The sequence below is a fragment of the Asterias amurensis genome, chromosome 1 (assembly GCF_032118995.1).
Source record: "Asterias amurensis chromosome 1, ASM3211899v1".
NCBI lineage: Eukaryota > Metazoa > Echinodermata > Asteroidea > Forcipulatida > Asteriidae > Asterias > Asterias amurensis.
This window is the reverse complement of record NC_092648.1, coordinates 13,232,156-13,250,887: the sequence shown is the minus strand read 5'-3', so window position 1 is coordinate 13,250,887 and position 18,732 is coordinate 13,232,156. Positions and strand designations below refer to the sequence as shown.

Below are 18,732 nucleotides of genomic sequence, written 5' to 3'. Positions count from 1 at the left end.
GAAAATCATGAATGCTTACATTAAATTAGACTCTGATCACCATGGTCCAGTGGTTAGACTGCAGGAATTGCAATCAAAAGGTTGTGGGGTTTCAAATCCTACCACAGAGCTAACAGCTGATTTCACAATGACTAGAACAAGTATTGTCGTCTAGTTACTGTAGCACAATTTCTTAATTGGTGCAATTCATAGTCATTGGCGTTAAACCAATGTTTGTATGAAACAGACTGGCTGTTGCCAGCAAACTGTTACAAGCCAAAAAACACATAAAGTGTACTGTTTGTGACTGATTGCACGCTAATTTTTAAACATGAGACATTTGTTTTGCAAAACTTTCTATTCGAACATCACTACAAAAAAAGTAGCCGAGGTCTCGGTCAAAACCACGCACAGGAGCTACCGACTTCAAATCGTTAGAGCGCCCTCTGTACATACCTTAGCGGCTGCACACCTGACAGCCATACTCCTGTCCTGTAATGCACCACGTACAGCCTTATAGATGTCACGATGGAATGACTGTGCAGCTGAGCCCAATCCCTTGATGATCCTCTGGAGACACAGCATGATCTCGCAACGACCCGTTGACTGTAAATCATCAACGACCAGATTTGAATTGAGATTTCGTATTTTTGACACAACTTATCTGTGCAGCTATCAATGCAATTCAATGAAACATTTATTTTTGTACTCACAGTAAGTAAAGATATCATAATAGTATTTTTTTTATAGTAATACAATACAAGCAAAGAGTAAATATAACCAATGATAATGACACTGAACAAATTATTATTAGCAATCAAGGTTGGTATACATCTTCAGATCAATCAAAGCTCTTTGTGAATTTGAGTCCTAGTGAGTTAAAATTCAACTTCTTCTTGAAATCTGAAACACTATAATCAGAAATTATATTTGTCCTTAGAAACAAATTTGAATATTTTACAAAGTACAAGGGCTAACCAAGATGAACACATTACAGGCTATTTAATAACAATTGTTCTGATTTTTTTAAGGGCAAACAAAATCCCAGAAATCAGACTAAATTAGGAAGAATACCATGCCTGTATAGTTGAAAATTCCACCTGCTAGTTTAATCGATTCTTTCCCACAAATAAATGCAGGAGGGATGCTCCCAAAAAACCTTGTCTAGACACTTTATATTTTTTACCTCTGCATTCTTAAGAGCTTTCAGAAGGCCTTGGATTGTCTCAGGGAAGCTGCCTCCCATCATCCGGCCCAGTTTCTCATACATAGCTCCGAGCACGGCAACTGCAGCCCTGAAAGCACAAAAAACCATTAACGATTAATGTGTTGCGAAGATTTCTTGTAAAAAAAAAGGCCAAGGGCGATTACGTGACGATTACTCGTGTTTCACTAACCCCAGGAATCAGATATCTGGTTTTTTTTCTGAAATGATATTTAATAGTGTTATATTTGCGTTGAATAAAGAATATAATTGTTTGTATCCTTACACCAATGTGAATGAAGCACTGTTTACTCGGTACTTCCACCCTTCCCCCCCCCCCCCCAAGGTTCTGTGAAACAAAAATTCACAGGCAAATCACTTGGGTGGGGTTTGAACTAACAACTTTTGCATTGCTATCTTTGCCTCCGATGCAAATATAACTGGGGGGGATCTACCATGTCTACTACGCCGCAGGACTTTTGAATTTGGAATCTTTACTGGACCAGGGTTTCTACTTACAAGACCAGAATGAAAATGAGAAGAGACTAAAATAAAAGTAAGAACAAACTTTTATCATCTAAAACTGCATCATCTGAACACAACACTAAAAGAGAAGATTCATCTGAGTGATGCTCGGCAGAATTAAAAGGTCTTTGTGAGACTCAAACTCAACATTTCAACATCATTCTTTTGAGAAAAGGATGTTAAATTGAAGAAAAAAACACAATAAAAACAACTAACATCATTGGCTTTGAGCCTGCAGTCCAGTGTAAAATTTGAGCCCTGTGATGGGATAAATACACCCAGCAAACATACACTCATGCATTGAATTTGTAGATGAGTCTGGAGGACGCTTGCTCAGGGTATCTAGAGAGAGAGATCAATATGGAGTAACCCTGCATGTACCACGGCCACCTAGGACATCTGCTCTGCAACATCAAAGGTCATGAGTGTGATTTCCACACGTTGGTTATGGATTTGGTTTATTTTCTGAAAGAAGAAGCGCCGAATGTGTTTCTTGAATAACACTGACTATAAAAAGAAGCCAAAAGCAAATATGTATGTGAGGGAGAACATTCTTTATTCACAATGAGGTTTGTAAAAATAAACACCACAGAATGTCAAAGACGATACTGTCTGTTTATCCCCCCACCCACCTCTCTTCAGCTTCACTTTGTTATGATTTAAACACCGACTCTGTTAAGCATAGCATCCAAATGTCAAATCAAAATTAACCCTGAATCTTTGAATAACACCTTTTGAGTCATTTGAGACCATGGCGCTAAATCTAAAGTGTCATTTCAGAGATTGAATTTCAACAAAATATCCAAACGACCACAACTGTAATAATAAAGCAGCATTCCTGTGGGCACACATTAACTATCCATTTGGACTGCCAAAACATTCTGCTGGACCGCATCCTTGCGACAAAGTTCAGGAGCAATCTTACAAGAGTGAATCTGCGCATTGGTGTTCTAAACTTTCCAACGGAACATTCTGGTGGTCCAACAGAAGGGTCCATGTGCATGCGCTGGAATACCTATCCGATCCAATGGGAGACTTGCCAGGTAAATTTCTATTGTGTACGTCAGTCTAAATTACATAAAGTTTACACTGTTGTGACTGGTGCCCTACTACGTAAATGTTTGCTTAGCAGAGACAATTGTGAGCAGTATTTTCTGCTTAGCAGCTTTATGAAATTGGCTCCCAACAGAGGTCTCATACTTACAATCTGGTTGGTAGAAAGCTTGGCGAGTCATCTTTATTCTTGATGATGTCGTTACAGAAGTTGGAGGTCTCTATGATATCAAATGAGTCCCCGACGCTGAAGAGGGTACCGATGCATTTCCCGAGCAGGGCCCGCGTTGGCGGCCCCGGAGACTCCGAGATCTGACTGGTCAGCTGCTGAATAAGTTTCTTCTGGGACCCTTTGATGTCGGACTTTACAAGAGAGGAACAGAAACAAAATTAATTTTAGAAAGTCAGGAAAGTCCATGAAGGAAGGGGCATACATGTATATACATGATCCAAGGCTCCATTTTGGAAAGAGTGACCACATACCTTTTTGCAAATACCCATTTACCCATTGCGCTAGCACCAACTGTTGAATGAGGTGTATGCTGGTCTAGCTGGCAATTAAACTTGTCTGCTAGCTAGACCAGTATGCACCTCTTTCCTAGTCAAAAGCGTGTGTACCGAGAGTATTTGCGATAAGGTCTCTGACGTTGGTCCATTGCCCATATTCATTAAACTGGTAAGCAAAAAATATTGCTCAGCATAGAAATATCTTGCTTAGCAGAAATAGGCAAACTGTCATGTCAATCACATTGAGATTAATATTAATAACTGGTGGAATAATTTGATTTTGAAAATATCGTTGTCTGGTCTTCCGAAATTCATGCGATTTCACCCACAGTGGATTGCTTGTACACACATCTTTCAGCATTACTTGGTTAATAACAGCTTCATGAAATACAGCCCAGCAAGTAATTTCATAAAGCCAGTAGGCACAGAATATGTATACTGATAAACCAACAAAATAGCCAGCTTCGGGTTACTTTACCTTAAAGGGAAGATAAACAATTGGTAATCCCTCCAAAACTTAATGGGAATAAAAAACTTTTGGTTAGAAGCCTACAGCAGGCTTCGATAGTAAAACGCATTTTGAGAAACATTTCACTTCCAATTTATGTGATTATGTTAAATGTTTTCAGTTTTTATGCCCTTAAAATTTGATCCTGAGAAACATAATTATCAGAAAGGCTTCTCAGATTGTGCATTCTAATTACGCATCATTCTGTCTGTGTTGACACAACGCTCCTAATTTTCGGCGATATCTCAAAAACGCGACCACCTTTTGATATGAAATTTTCACATGTTAGTTTTTATATTTATAAAGAATTAAAACAATTGAATAGTTCCAAACACCAACGGTATGCTTTGTGTTTAATACTGAATGGGACATTGCTATGGAAGACCCATCTATATCTCTACATGTACAGTACATGTAGTTGCATTCATTCGGACAAAATAACAGCTGTAGTCTATAGGTGGGTTGCAATACACGTCATTGACCGAAATCTTTGATGTATTAACAATGGGAAAAGTGCACGCGTGTACGCGCTGCCCATGACTCTCAGCCAGTGGTATCTCTTCACGCGTGCACAATTTATTAAATATGGCGGCGGATAACGTCTATTGCAATCCATCTATAATGTCTTGACCACTACTAAAAGCTCTTCAGACCTACTTTTTGTGCAGCCACAAGTACTTTATCCAAGAAGCGCAGCCACTCATAGATGAAGATGGGCCGTTTGGACTCTGCGATTTGAGACAGGGCCTGCTCGTTGAGCAGTAGGCTGTGCGAGAGCTCCATCACAGACTCTTCATCAGAACCGTAACCCACTTGGTCTGTGCTGTCGTCGGTGCTATGTGTACTACCCAGTGTGATTTCTGAAAATATACAATAAACAAAAGCAAACTAAGCAGACAAACAGGTTTAGACCTTTGAAGGAAATACAGCCTAACTTAACAACCAACTTAAGCTTAAGCAAAAATATTGCAAAAAAAGGGTCTCCAGTGTCAAATTAATTTGTTTATGATATATACACTCTTTTTCTTAATAGAGTCCTCATGAAAGTGGGGAAAAATTGCAATTCTCTAACCTTGTGTTAAAATAAAGTGAAATACAATTTCATTTGATATTCATTCAGAACAAAATTTGAAACATGATGCATCATCAGACAGCATCAAAGTATAGTGAATAACATTTACTTGTGTGGTAATTATGAAAGATGGAAAAACAAGAATGATCATCGCTGGCAAAAATCTTCCCGGGCTGTTTATCCCTGAGTTAAGCATGAGCACTTACCAAGTATTTAACGCGTGTTACTTAAAAGTAAAATGAAATCACAAGGTTCTGTATTCATTTGTAATAAAAACTGATCCTGCTTCAAAAGAAGAGAAACAAAAACATCTCCTTGAGTGGCCAGTACATGTATATCCCAAGAACCCATTTTTTTTTACCTACAAAGGTTGAGGTTTGTTAATGTCTTCTCCCAAGATGGAGTTTACGGTTTACAATCAACAAACCCCGTATAATGTTGACATTTTACAGTCCTGCCGACTGAAGCGAGAGAGAGAGGGAAAGAGAGAAACCCTGAGATAATCAACCGATCTCAGAGGAACAGGCTGACTCGTTGTGCCACCCTTGAGATTTAACACAGCTCATGCTACTGCACACTACCCAGTTCATGCGTTTGCACACGCCAAAGCTGAGGTTGTTTTGATATAATCGATTCTGCAAAGTGGTTGGACCAGAGGAAAATCACGAACAAGCCCACACTTTTGAAATTTGATTTATTTCTGGGTGAGGGCAATTTCTGACAATGGCAGATTTGTCATATTCCCCTCTGCGGCCGTGTGCTTTATGTTCTTTTAGCCTGGTAGTGCGGTCTCTACCAGTCTCGCCAATGTACACTTTACCACCTCGTTCTTGTGGTAAAGTGTACATTGGCGAGACTGGTAGAGACCGCACTACCAGGCTAAAAGAACATAAAGCACACGGCCGCAGAGGGGAATATGACAAATCTGCCATTGTCAAACACTCCACCGATTTAGACCATGTCATAGATTGGGATCAGGCTCAAATCATAGCACCTGAGAGACATCGAAACTGCATGATGAGGGAGGGGGGCATGGTTTAGAGCACGATTAGAGCGCGATAGAAAGACTTAAAGATGTGCAATATGAAGAGAATGTCTAACAAGTGTGATTTTACATCATTGGCGTTCGTTTGCATTTATAATATGGTTTTCTCTGTCAAATTAAAAAAATGAGCAGCCAATTTCATTTTCATGCATTCGAGTTGAAGCTATTTTGCCTCTCCAGTTGTTACTGTGTTTAAAATTCAGAATTCGGCTATTCAATTTCGTTTTTAGTTGATTCAAATTCCTGTAGCACTCTGTTCAATTTAGAGTATCGCCATTCTTTTTCGTGGCACACACGCCTCAAGAAGTGTCTGCGAATTTGAATGCTGCTTTGATGAATTGTTAAATTAAATGATTATTTTGTTAAACCGAATGACGCAACATTACATTTGACCAATCATAAAACGAAATTGAGTGACCCTTTTCAGTAGCATTCGATTTCGCGCGAAATAGAACAGCTTGGTGGTTAAATTGGCTGCTCATTTGCCGAAATTGACCAAGAAAACCTATATTATAAGATCATTTACATATTCACAAATTATAGTACATAATTGCCTAGAGTACTTTCCCATTTAGTTAAAGTAATTTTGAACAAAAACACATTATGAGAATGAGAATGAGAACTAATTTCATGGCTCTGCGTACCATTGAATTCTGCGCTTATGGACCATAGAACTATGTGCTTTACAGAGCATCGCAAGCGCAGAATTCCATGGTAAGCAGAGCCATAAAATTGGGCCCAAATAAGTTTATCATCGTGGCCTACTACATGTAGTACACAATACACGAAAAGCAGTTTACAATACCTGTATAAATCTTAATTGAGGTTTAAAGGGAAGGTTCACGTTTGGTAATTACTCAAAACAAATATTAACTTAAAAACTGACTTGGTAACGAGCATTGGAGAGCTGTATAAAACATTGAGGGAAACAACTCCCTGTGAGTTTTTGAGAAAGAGGTGATTTCTCACTCAAATAATAAAAGACTTCTGGCTAGAAGTCTTTTATTCCTATCTGAAAGCACACAAATTCGTCCAACAAGGGTGATTTTGCTTTCATAATTTTCTTGCAACTTCGATGACCGATTAAGCTAAAATTTTCACAGGCTTGTTATTATATGGTTATGATGGGATACACCAAGTGAGAACACTGGTATTTGACAACTACCAAACGTGTACCTTCCCTTTAAATGGCTAAATACGTGCATGTATGTATACAAGTACATGTATGAACGGTGGGCAAGTAACAGATTCCACTCCTTTAAAACCATGTCCTTGTGTACCACACAATCATTTGGCAGGAATGATTGTTTATGAAACTGAATCCTGATTTCAGACAGGAAAAGATTGCCTGTTTTTTGGTTTCAGATATGCGCTGGCAGCTGCAGGTAGTCTCAGCACTGTGTAGCCCATGAAGCCCATGGGAAATAAAATGTTGGCCACAGCCATTGCCTTTCAAGCGGGCAATCCAACCATTGTGACCTCAGGACAAGTTACTTAATGCACGCATAAAGGTTGGAATCATATGCACATTTATAGCAGAAAAAAAATTGGAAAACAGTCTTATATTATCAAATATGAATGTAATCCAAGTCTACAATAAAACGTCATTAAAAAGGCCATATGTAACTAAAATTATCAAATTTTTGAAACCAGAACAAAAATGTAGCAAAATAATGAATGATTTCCCTTGTAAAGCATACTCAAATGCTACAGAAATGGCATCAGTTGCCACACACAAAGCATTTGTGAATAAATAATTTAGCACTCAGCGAGTGCATAACAAAATTTTTATTCTCCTGTACTAAATATTTTTGTAAGCGCTGTGATTTAGTTTTCTAAGAAGAGCGTATTTTAAGTGCCGTTTATTAAAATGCAACAAAGAGTACGATGTACAATCATAGAGCTTCATTGCCATAAGAGGTTTAGTTTTTATACACTTATCACACAGATCTACGAGTACATTTTCTGATAACCTAACAAAAGCCGCTACACGAACAAGTGCATTAAAACAGTACCCATACTGTATACATGTACAATGTACAAGTTGCACGTCTAGCCCAACCCCCATATGGCAAAAGTACAGGTTGCCTTTCCTCCCAACGCTCTGAAAAATTTATAAATATCGTCTACGTGTGTGTGTATGTCCGGCAGTGTTGAGACACAAGCATTAACTGACCGGGTTATTAACAGCATGTTTTTGGACTGCAGTGTGTTTCCACTGACGGGAAAAACAAAAATGATTCATACACACTCATAATACATGTACTTGTACAGCGTCATAAATCTGCATTTCTTAACTGGTTTGTGACGTGCGTATGTATTTAGGCTGTGATCTTTGTGTACTGATTTTGTAAACGTGTCGTCAATCTTCTGACCAACTGAGAAGGGTGGATACATTCCTTGAGTTGGAGACTAGTTGTACATATTATTGGAAACACAACCTTTGTTGATGTCCAAAATATCCCTTTATTCTTTTAGTTTCTTTATATTAAAGGCACTGGACACTATTGGTAACTACTCAAATTGTTAGCAAAACATTTACTTGGTAACAAGCAATGGAAAGCTGTTGAGAGTATAAAATATTGTGAGAAAGGGCTCCCTCGGAAGTAACGCAGTTTTTGAGACAGGAATTTCTCACTCAAATAAATTTACAAAAATTCAGGCCTGAAGCCTTTTATTAGGCATCTGAAAGAACACAAACTTTTGCATCAAGGGTGTTTTTTCTTTCCTTATTCTCATGCAACTTTGATGACCAATTAAAGACATTGGACACTATTGGTAATTGTCAAAGACAAGTCTTCTCACTTGGTGTATCTCAACATATGCATAACATAACATACCTTTGAAAATTTGAACTCAATTGGTTGTCGAAGTTGTGAGATAATAATGAAAGAAAAAACACCCTTGTCACACAAAGTTGTGTGCTTTCAGATGCTTGATTTCGAGACCTCAAAATCTAAATCTCAAAAATTCTAATTCTCGAAAACTACGTTACTTCAGCGGAAGCCGTTTCTCACAATGTTTTATACTATCAACAGCTCTCCATTACTCGTTATCGAGAAAGTTTTTATGCGAACAATCATTTTGAGTAATAACCAAAAGTGTCCAGTGCCTTTAAGTCAAAATTTGCAGAGATTTGTTATTTTATGCAAGGAAAATGAAAGGACAAGACGACAGCCTCTCTTGATGATGACTTTGTTAGAGTAAGACTGCAGGCTAAGGAGATTCCGAGAACTCCCTGCCCCCTCAAGAAATGTATTAAGTGACTGATGAACTATTAATGTAAGTCATACGAGGGAAAAAGTTGAAGTGTTGAGTACATTTAATCCGCTCATTTCAGAGTCATCTCGTCCTCAAATACAAATTAACAATTGAGTATCTTCAACATGCAAAGCCTCAAATACTCCAACTGTATGACTAAATGGGACCAATTTGTCACTTGATCACGAAGTGACCTGTCTGTCAAATTACAATTTGCAAATTGTTTTTTTTTTTTACACAAAATCTTAAAGTCTACATGTATCTGAAACATTTGAAGGAGCACTGAGGCCAAGACTAGGGCAACAGAGATGTGGCTTCCGTGTAATTCCACGCCTGCAATATGCATTGGTTTGTACACAGCACACAGTTTTTCATTTTCACAAAGTGACAAAGTCACAGTTCGGAATTACTTACTATTTAAAATAGCTGCAGGAATGAAAACATATTGACATTTCTACACGAATAAAATATTCAGCAAACGAATCAAAATATTTTATTTTGGCTGTCAACAAAATAATGCACCTTCGTACAAGTACATACCATACATACATTACAACTAAATATTTATTAAAGTGCCTTTACATCAAGATCAAAGCGCTGGAAAGAGCAAGACCAAGATGAGAGTGTTCTGATGGTTGGGTGTTCGGTTAGGCGTGTGTTGTCAGAAGCTGATCGCAAGCTTGAGCGTGGTGGTTGGTAGAGAGCAAGGCAAGATGATAAGTAGCCTGGTGCTATTCCTTGAAGACATTTAAACACAGTAACTAAAACTTTGAAAGTTACTCTCTCTTTGACCGGGAGCCAATGTAACTGCTGAAGGCAGGGTGTCGCGTGGTCATATTTCATAGCCTTGCAATAATGCTCATTCCCACACAAACATTTATGATTTTGGAGTCGGTGTACATTACGCTTGAAGTATTTCTCATTTGTCTCAAAACATGAACCGATGACATTTTCACAGGTTTGCAGAATTTACCCCTTGAACCAACGTCACAACTCTCCTAGACTGTCTGCCGAGCTCGCCATTTTGGGAGTCAAATTATGGCAAACATGAAGGCAAGATTGTGAACACTGCATCACCAAAAATGCGCACCATACTACAACGTAAACACATATCGGGAAACTGACTCCCATAATTGAGGTCTATAGGTAGGTTTAATATTAAAAACTACTGAATGTTTTGGCAAAAATTATGGGAAACTTGTAAACACTGCGTCACCAAAATGCCCACTACACTAACATAAACACAGATGGGAAAATTGACTACCACTATCGAGGGCAATGTACAAATGTACATGTTAGTTTTAATATGAAAAACCCAGGCGTGGAATTACACCACGGATACCATGGCCTTTGTTGCCCCTGGTTTTGGCCTTGGTGCCCTTCAAAAGTTTGACTTAAAGATTATCCAATGGAAGTGCCCTCTGCAAAATGAAAGTGGCCTTACCCTTTCAACATGTCCAAAGATAAAATTCCAGGTCTGGAAAACTAATGAATAACATACAAGTTGTAATCCTTCAAAAACAAATACATATACCTTCACAACATAACCTTCTGCCTGTTTAAAGACTGCAATAGAGTAAACGTATTATGTGCAGAACCCAAAATAAATGGTCAATAATTAAATACGTAATTTCATGTAGGTACCAATAAACTCAATTTTGTGTAATATCTCACTGATGTACAGGGATGTCTGTATTACAAGGTTTATTGAATTGTAACAAAATTCATAATCATGAAGTCTACTGGCCTTGGGTTCCATGTTAGAGACCAGCAAATGAAATATGCAAGGAGTGGAATTCGATTAGGACTAGGACTAGTCTTACATGGAGACATTAACTTGCACATAAATCATACATGAATCACATCTGTGTATATATTTAAAAGGAGCAGAATTTTTCTTGTGTTTTTTATTTATTTTTCAAGAGCAATTGTCTGAGTTATCTAAAGGACATTCTGTGAAAAAAACTAATGAAGAAAGTTTCTAAGTTTTCAAATCTGTTCTTATCAAATTAAGTCAGACACTAAATGTACAGTCTAGTTTTTCCGATTACAAATCCCCCTTCTCTACAAATGGTTACACTGTTCATCAAGCTTCCACGAAACTCTGTCTGTACCTATCCAACCTCGCTACCATGGGCAGTGCGCCGTATCACGCTAGCTCTGCGTACGTCTTTAACCCCTGGGAGGGAAACTCCGATCCGTGTCTTTGATTGGCTATCATATACGCGCAAAATTTGAAACGCCGTGCAGCTCCAAAAAGCTCTATATGCTGAAACGCGTGCGTAATGTATGTATTCACTTTTTTTTTTTTCACTCAACACTGAACACCAAGGCAAGTTTATGACTTGTATTACACACAGCGCATCCAGCGTGTGCGCGACTAATGCCCAACACAGAACGGATCAATCACAGGACTAATTGTAATAGCCCTTATGTTTGGATATTTTGGAGTTACACTTCCAGGGGTTATGATCGAGCAAGGCATGCTGGGAAAAAATACCTATCCAAAAGTTTGGATGGTACCTGCCTGTACTTTGGTTTTTGGAAAGTACCTAGCCATGAGGAATATGGTAGGTCCAGGCATGAACTTAAAAAATAGCTAATTGTCCGTTACAAACAACAAGTTATTCTGTGATGAAAATGTCATCATGGAGGCTTTTCTCTTTAATGAAGTCATTTGCAAGTTCATTTTCATTTTGCAAATTCAGCAGCTTGGCAAAGAAGACCGGGGCATTGGAGGTAACTCCATGGCCCATATGTCAGCTAAGCAAAAATTAGCAGCAAACCAGTTACAAATGTTGGCATATATGACATAGTATTTTGGCTGGTAAGCTTTTAATTAGTGCTTAGCCGAAAAGCTTTTACTTAATGCTAATCACAAGTGTTTTGTGCTTCACTTAATTTCATGCTTAGGCAGCTCTATGAAATTGGGCCCTGGCCAGCTTTGTTATGTTTTCACCATTTGCCTTGCGGTTTGAACTTCCAGTTTAAAAACACAACTGTATATTTTTAATAATGGAGGCAGGAAATTCAGACTCAAGTATGATAAACATACACACTCGAGTCGGGCATGCACAAGCAGGCCCTTTGATTATGTGCATTCTAAAAAGACAGCGGAATTTTATAGCAATGTGGCGCACACGTTTCATCTCTGACTACCCCCTTGACTGTATTAATGAAGCACAAGACAGACAAGTTTAAAGACATTGGACACTATTGGTAATTGATAAAGACCAGTCTTCTCACTTGGTGTATCTCAACATACGCATAAAATAACAAACCTGTGAAAATTTGAGCTCGATTGGTAGTCGGAGTTGCGAGATAACTATGAGAGAAAAAAAACACCCTCACCACGCGAAGTTGTGTGCTTTCAGATGCTTGATTTCAAGACCTCAAATTCTAAACTTGAGGTCTCAAAATCAAATTCGTGGAAAACTACGTCACTTCAGAGGGAGCCAATTCTCACAATGTTTTTATACTATCAACCTCTCCCCATTACTCGTTACCAAGTGAGGTTTTATGGTGATAATTATTTTAAGTAATTACCAATAGTGTCCACTGCCTTTAATACAACTGGTAGGCAAATGGACACATACCTGTGTACTGCAGTTAGCAAACTGCACCCTTTGAACTTCTTTTGTTTATACAAATGTTTCTAAGCTTGAAATGTAGGAGATCAAAACATTAAAGCCATAGGCAGTGTTGTTATTACTATCATGTCGTCACTGCATTTGGGGTGGGGCAGGTAGGGGGTAGAAGCTTTTAACCTTAGAATTTAAGAGGATCTCCCAGGTCAAATTAAGTTTTGTGATGCTCCCAATAAAAGTAGGGAGAAACCTACAATTCTCTAGCCTCACTACAAACATTTTTTTAAAATACTTTTTCGGAGCGAAATTTGAAGCGTGATGCCATCAGACATCAAAAACAATTAAGTCTGTACATGTATATTCCATGAAGAGAAATTTTTTGGGCTCCATAAGGTCAAATTTAATTGAATACCATCAAAATTCAGGGATTAATAACTGACAATTTGATGAACACAAAAGTACAGACCATATAGGCCTGTATTTGATCATTTTGTTTGTGCTCTGAAAATGTGTGTACAGTACATGTACTGATAATCAGCTCACAGAGGTATAGAGCTGCTTAAAAGCAGAAAAGTACAATGTATGCTTTAATTTAGTTGTGGTCAACTTCTTTTTGTGTTAAGCTGCTCTATGAAATTGGGCTCTGGCTATAAGCCAGGTACTTAACTTTCCAGCCAAAAAGTCTTAAAAGTAATTGCAATTCATGTACATGTACATGTAGATGAGCCGTACGATCTTCAAAGATAGATACTTATTTAGGCACCATAGTGAGCAATGTTTCGACAGCATGCATAGAGTGCCTAGCTTATTAAACCCCTGGTCACACCTTATCCGACGAACCTTCCAGAGCCATATATGGATAGAATTTCAAACAAAATCGTGGAATGAAAATATTATAATATTCCCTTGTTACCCTTTCTCTACTCTTGTAATGTAACCACCCTTTCTAAACAAGTTCAAAAACCCAATTAAACTCTTTGTGAAAATAAAGCTCAAAGAAACACTTTAGACATAAAACCTCCCCAGAGAGTTGTACAAACGCAATGACGTCTGTGGTTTTTAATCAAGTTAAAAGGTGCTATCGTCAATGGACGTGGTGTCCGTGCCGAGTTGTGTCTGCTACTGAGACATAAAGCATAATATCATTAAATGCAATTTAGCCTGCAGTTGTTCTACTCTCCTTAACTACGATTATGTACTTGGGAGAATCGTGCCAGTATAATTCCTCCTCGATCTGTACTGCAAGCCAGGTGTTATACACAAATTTTGCGAACGGGTTCCGATCTTAGGGGTTTGAATTTTTGGCGAGCCATGACCGAGGCAGACAGTGTATTGCTACCTTATCTGCAGTAAAGTTTTCCACATACTCACATGTATTTATCTCTGTAGTTTTATATATCAAATGTGATGGATAATAGTGATTGAGATTCATGTGTCAATGTGACAGTATGGTACCAGCACATGCAGGTATGCATGGAGCACAGAGGCTTCACTTTAACACACAAATTTACTTTGTAAAGACCCTTGCTACTGCAGTGATATCCCCTCCCCCTCACATCCATTAACTTGTCTTAGGCTGTGTCCGAAACGGTGACTTTGGCTACAGTTACAGCTAGATCGCACCAGTTTGCCTATTCTTCAACACTGGAAGACACGCTGATCTAGACGTAGCTGTAGCCGAAGTCGTCGTTTCGGACACTGCCTTAGTTTTACTTTGGAAATGATTTGACTGAAACTCACAGATTCATTACCATTTACCTTAATTATAAAACTGCTAAAGCACAAAACAGAGCTAAGCACAACAAAATGCTCACCAGAATGATGAGGGTACCAGCCAAAATACCACGTCACATAAACCATCTGTGACTCACTGGTATCCTGCTAAACGGTATCCTGCTAAGCAGTATTTACAGCTTCAGCAGAGCTCTATGAACTTTCTTCTGCTTTTAAGTGCAAAAAGTAGCTTAGCACAACAAATGTTTGCTTGCCAGAATGAGGTTACCAGCTTATGTGTTTGCAACAAATAATCTGATCAATGGAATATAGGACCCCAGTTTGAATCCTGCAATGGCACTTTATGAACTGGGTGTTCAGTCCCCCACCAGATTGCATGGGTTTTCTCCATGAATAATTCTTGTCTTCTCCTTGGCTAGTGCACCGATTATTATCACTTTTCTGAGAATCCTCGGCTTCACAACCATAATTAATCACACAAAACTCATCTGAATTATTTTCACTTTGTATCTCTTCAGCTGTATCCCGACAGATGATTCCATCAAATTTCACTTCCTATTTCTTCCGAAGGAAAACCATCTGTACTCACAAGGGTGATACATTGTGCATCTTTAAATAGTTACACACTCCCGTACAGTATGCACACAGCCTCCTGTCTGAGGCGCTTCCTATGTGTACACTTTGTCAAAAGCAAACAATCTCAGACGATGTTTTTCGCTCTCTCTCCGGGGTTCGTTTACTCAGCTCTGATCTTGGGTCACTGAATTTTGGGGGCTCATTTTTGTTCCCTCATCCACATGTAATCACATTTAAAGAGACAGGGTTGCGAGTAATCCCATGGTTGTCTTAAGTCACTACTGACAAAACTAAAACTCAAGGAAATTCGTCAGGAATTTTAACCCCACCGTCACCTATATGCTTGTTTCATGTTCGGATTCACACTTGGTATAATTTGCCAAAGTGATAAACCCTACTCCAAAGCAGGAGTAGATTTTTCTCGGGAAATGGCTGCTTCCAGGAAGATTGCCAGGGTTTGCAACTCAAATGTGAACACTCAACCAAACTGTCCTGGGAATCTCTCAGTGTGAACATGGTTTTAATGATTTTCATGACTTGATACAATACATGCATGCACGATCCTATAAGCTAAAGTAGTAGTCACAGCCTATTTCTATACCATCAGCCCAGGTAATAGTTAATAAGCAAGACAGTTCTTTGCAGAACTGAGAAGTCTCCCGAACACCCGAACAATCTACTCCGCAGTAGTAGAATAAAGAAAGACAGTTCTCTAAGAACAAACTCTACCTGGCAAGATGGTGTTACCGCAAACCAAATATACATTGTATATTGATACCTCACCATGCAATGCCTCAAATCCTATACATGCATGTAGTTATCAATCATGTCAAGCAAACTATGTTCGACGGCAAACGTCATAATGCAATTAGTCAGAAACATAAGTTCAGACTTTCTGTTAAGTCCATGGGTAATGTGGTATGAGTAACCATGCACTAATTTATTAGTCAAATGTAATTACACGCTTGATTGCTAGAAAATAAAATGTTGATTCTTGCTCCTTCAAAGACAACGTACAGGTTTGGTAATTATCTCTGGTCATCCATTGGTAATTGACTTACTCCTAACAGATAGCTCACTGATCATATAGCTCATACCAGTAGAAATCCTCCAGAATAAACATTTGTGTCTGAAATCAAATTGAGGAAGCAGCATCTGACAACCCTCCGATTCACCATCGCATTGAATTATTTGAACACGTACAAAATCCCTTACAATACCTGAACCTTCGCCCCCAAAGAACCTTCACAACGAACTTAATGACACTTTTAACACTTTACTAGACTCAACAGAATTGAATGATATTTATCAGTCAACATTCGACCATTATTCTAAAAAATATAAAGATAACAGTGAGGTACTAATATTCCAAAACATGTGACTGCTGGACTTGCATAGTAATAAGTTTACTGGCCTGATGCTCAAATCAATGGGCTCTGGCCTGCAATTCAGTGCAAATTTCCAGCCAAGGGGTCTTTTTCGCACATAGTCCTAACTTACAACTAGTCCTTGGACTCTTCAAAAACCTAAGGCTAGTCCTAAGTTAGGACGATTAATTCGTCCTTCACTCGAGATAAGACTAGTCTTAACGCTTTGTGACATTTATTGAATCGACTTTTCATGGGTTAGTTTTAGTGTAAACTTTTTTGAAAAGAGGGTTTGGATTTTCTTTTTTCGAAATGCAATGCAAGACAGTTATTTTCTCTGAAGTGTTCCTGCCGTCTACAAAACAAATGCAATTTGTAGATTACTGCAGCAAAGGTTGAGAGTTCCAGGGAAGAAATAATTCCATCTTTATTTACAAAGTCTCCCTAACCCAATAGAAACGGATTGCAGATTGGAATAAGAGACGCACTTCACTCCAAAACTAGATTAGAGAACAAAGTATTTGACCAGATCTAGATTGAGCCTTGGGTTTTGAACACAGATTGAAAATCCAAGTTTCACAGACAGACTGTTCAAGGAACAATCAAGGTTTGGTTTTGGGGTGTGCTTTTATGTTGCCAGGAGGATGGTGGGGAGGGGTGGTGGGGGGCGGGGAGGGGTGTGGGGGAGGGGTGTAGGGGAGGGGAGTGGCAATCTCTTTTTGCACAGACGTGGGTAATTGACAATGGTATCATTGATGAACACACCAGTGTAGGCCTACACTATGTAGCCTACATTAGTAAAGGGAATTATAATCAAGACTAATTGTCCAACAACCTTGATACAGTAATTAACTAATTAATATAATACGGAATAGGCGTACAGTATGTTAATCCATGCATGCCATCAACATTTAGATTAATTCAAGTGGGTTTTTACGCTGTCATCCTGTACTGTGAATGCGTCAAGGTATACATGTACAGATACATGCAGGCCTGTATGCTTCGTTTTTAAAAAGGGCAAAGGCATAAAGGCATTTTCTCCTTGATAAAGAGCACCCTAGGATCATTTTAAGGGCACCAAGGCAATGACTAGGGGGCATGGAGGCAATCGCCTTCATTGCTTCGCTGAAGTATCAGCCCTGCTGTATATGTACCATACCAACTGTAATACACCCACTACCTGTACACAACCCTCATTATGCATGCCACAATTAAATCCAACAATTAATTCCAATTAGTCCCATTCCTTCCCTACCATCACTCAACGACGGTTACACCGCGGCGCGCACAATAAATGCATTCAAGACAATAATGATGATGAAAAGGGAACGCTGGAAAAAACTGATCACATCAACCCACTTGCTGAGTAAGAAGTACGTTTAAAAAAAAGAAATAAATTGCTGATTATTTTTCCCCCGTCGGTCTTGTTTTCAAGTAAGAGACAGAGTGACCCAATTTATCATTACTGTAACACTGCGACTGCATCCCCGAGGCACAACAGGGGTGGGAGGGGGGGGGGGCAGAGAGAGAGAGAGCACGAGACTCGACAGCCATATCAGTCTTCTTTTAATTCCAGCACGCCGGCAAAGACATAGTATCGCACGAATCCACTGAGTCATATTATCACCTGATCAGCATACTTACACACAGGCCTGGATGGTTACTGGCAAATCACATCTCTTCTCTCCGCTACTAGTGCCGGATCGTACTGTGGCACATTAGCACATAAATAAATGCATCTCGAGGCTTGTCTCTCAGAAGGCAATTAATTACAAGTTTGCATCGTGTTCACCTGGATGGCTCGGCATTCCTACTGTACTTTATCTCCCCCTTCACATTTCACATGAATGTCTAACGGTATCTTATTTAATGTGCGTGACTGTTCAGTCAGGTATGCAGAATTAAAGAGACTGCGATTTTAAAGATGAGGTGTAATGTCATTTTAAAATCCTTTTTTTAAGACACAGGTCTTTTTCTTCAGCTGTGCCATGCATCTGGAACTCTCTACCACTAACCACTTAATCTTAGATCTTGTCTTTGTACTACAAGATGCAATTCTCTTCTTAAAAACTCTCTTCTGTTTTGTAGGTTTTTAGGGACTAATTTAGTTGTGTCTGTTTTCTTTTGTTTGTTTTTGGTTTACTGAGCCTTGAACACCCAGCGCATTACAAGTCTTTATTATTATTACATATATGTACATTCAAAATAAGTTTATGTGGGTCTTAGACACACGGCGTTATCAGTCGAGGGCATCCTCTCAGAGAGGGGTCAAAAGAATGTAGCTCATTGGCCTATCCTGTGCACCATGCGTACA

General features: G+C 38.9%; 1 protein-coding gene across 3 annotated transcripts in view; it reads right to left on the bottom strand.

Annotated features, from left to right (window-relative positions):
• Positions 1-18,732, bottom strand: part of LOC139946265 (HEAT repeat-containing protein 5B-like) — a 57,448-nt gene that overhangs the window by 29,242 nt on the left and 9,474 nt on the right. For all 3 annotated transcript variants that reach the window (XM_071943898.1, XM_071943889.1, XM_071943905.1), the window contains 4 exons: positions 4,434-4,636; positions 2,913-3,124; positions 1,166-1,274; positions 436-585 (listed from right to left, as the gene is read on the bottom strand). In XM_071943898.1, coding sequence (XP_071799999.1) covers positions 436-585; positions 1,166-1,274; positions 2,913-3,124; positions 4,434-4,559 — 597 coding nt within the window. In that variant the 5' untranslated portion in view covers positions 4,560-4,636. The remainder of the gene's footprint in view (positions 1-435; positions 586-1,165; positions 1,275-2,912; positions 3,125-4,433; positions 4,637-18,732) is intronic.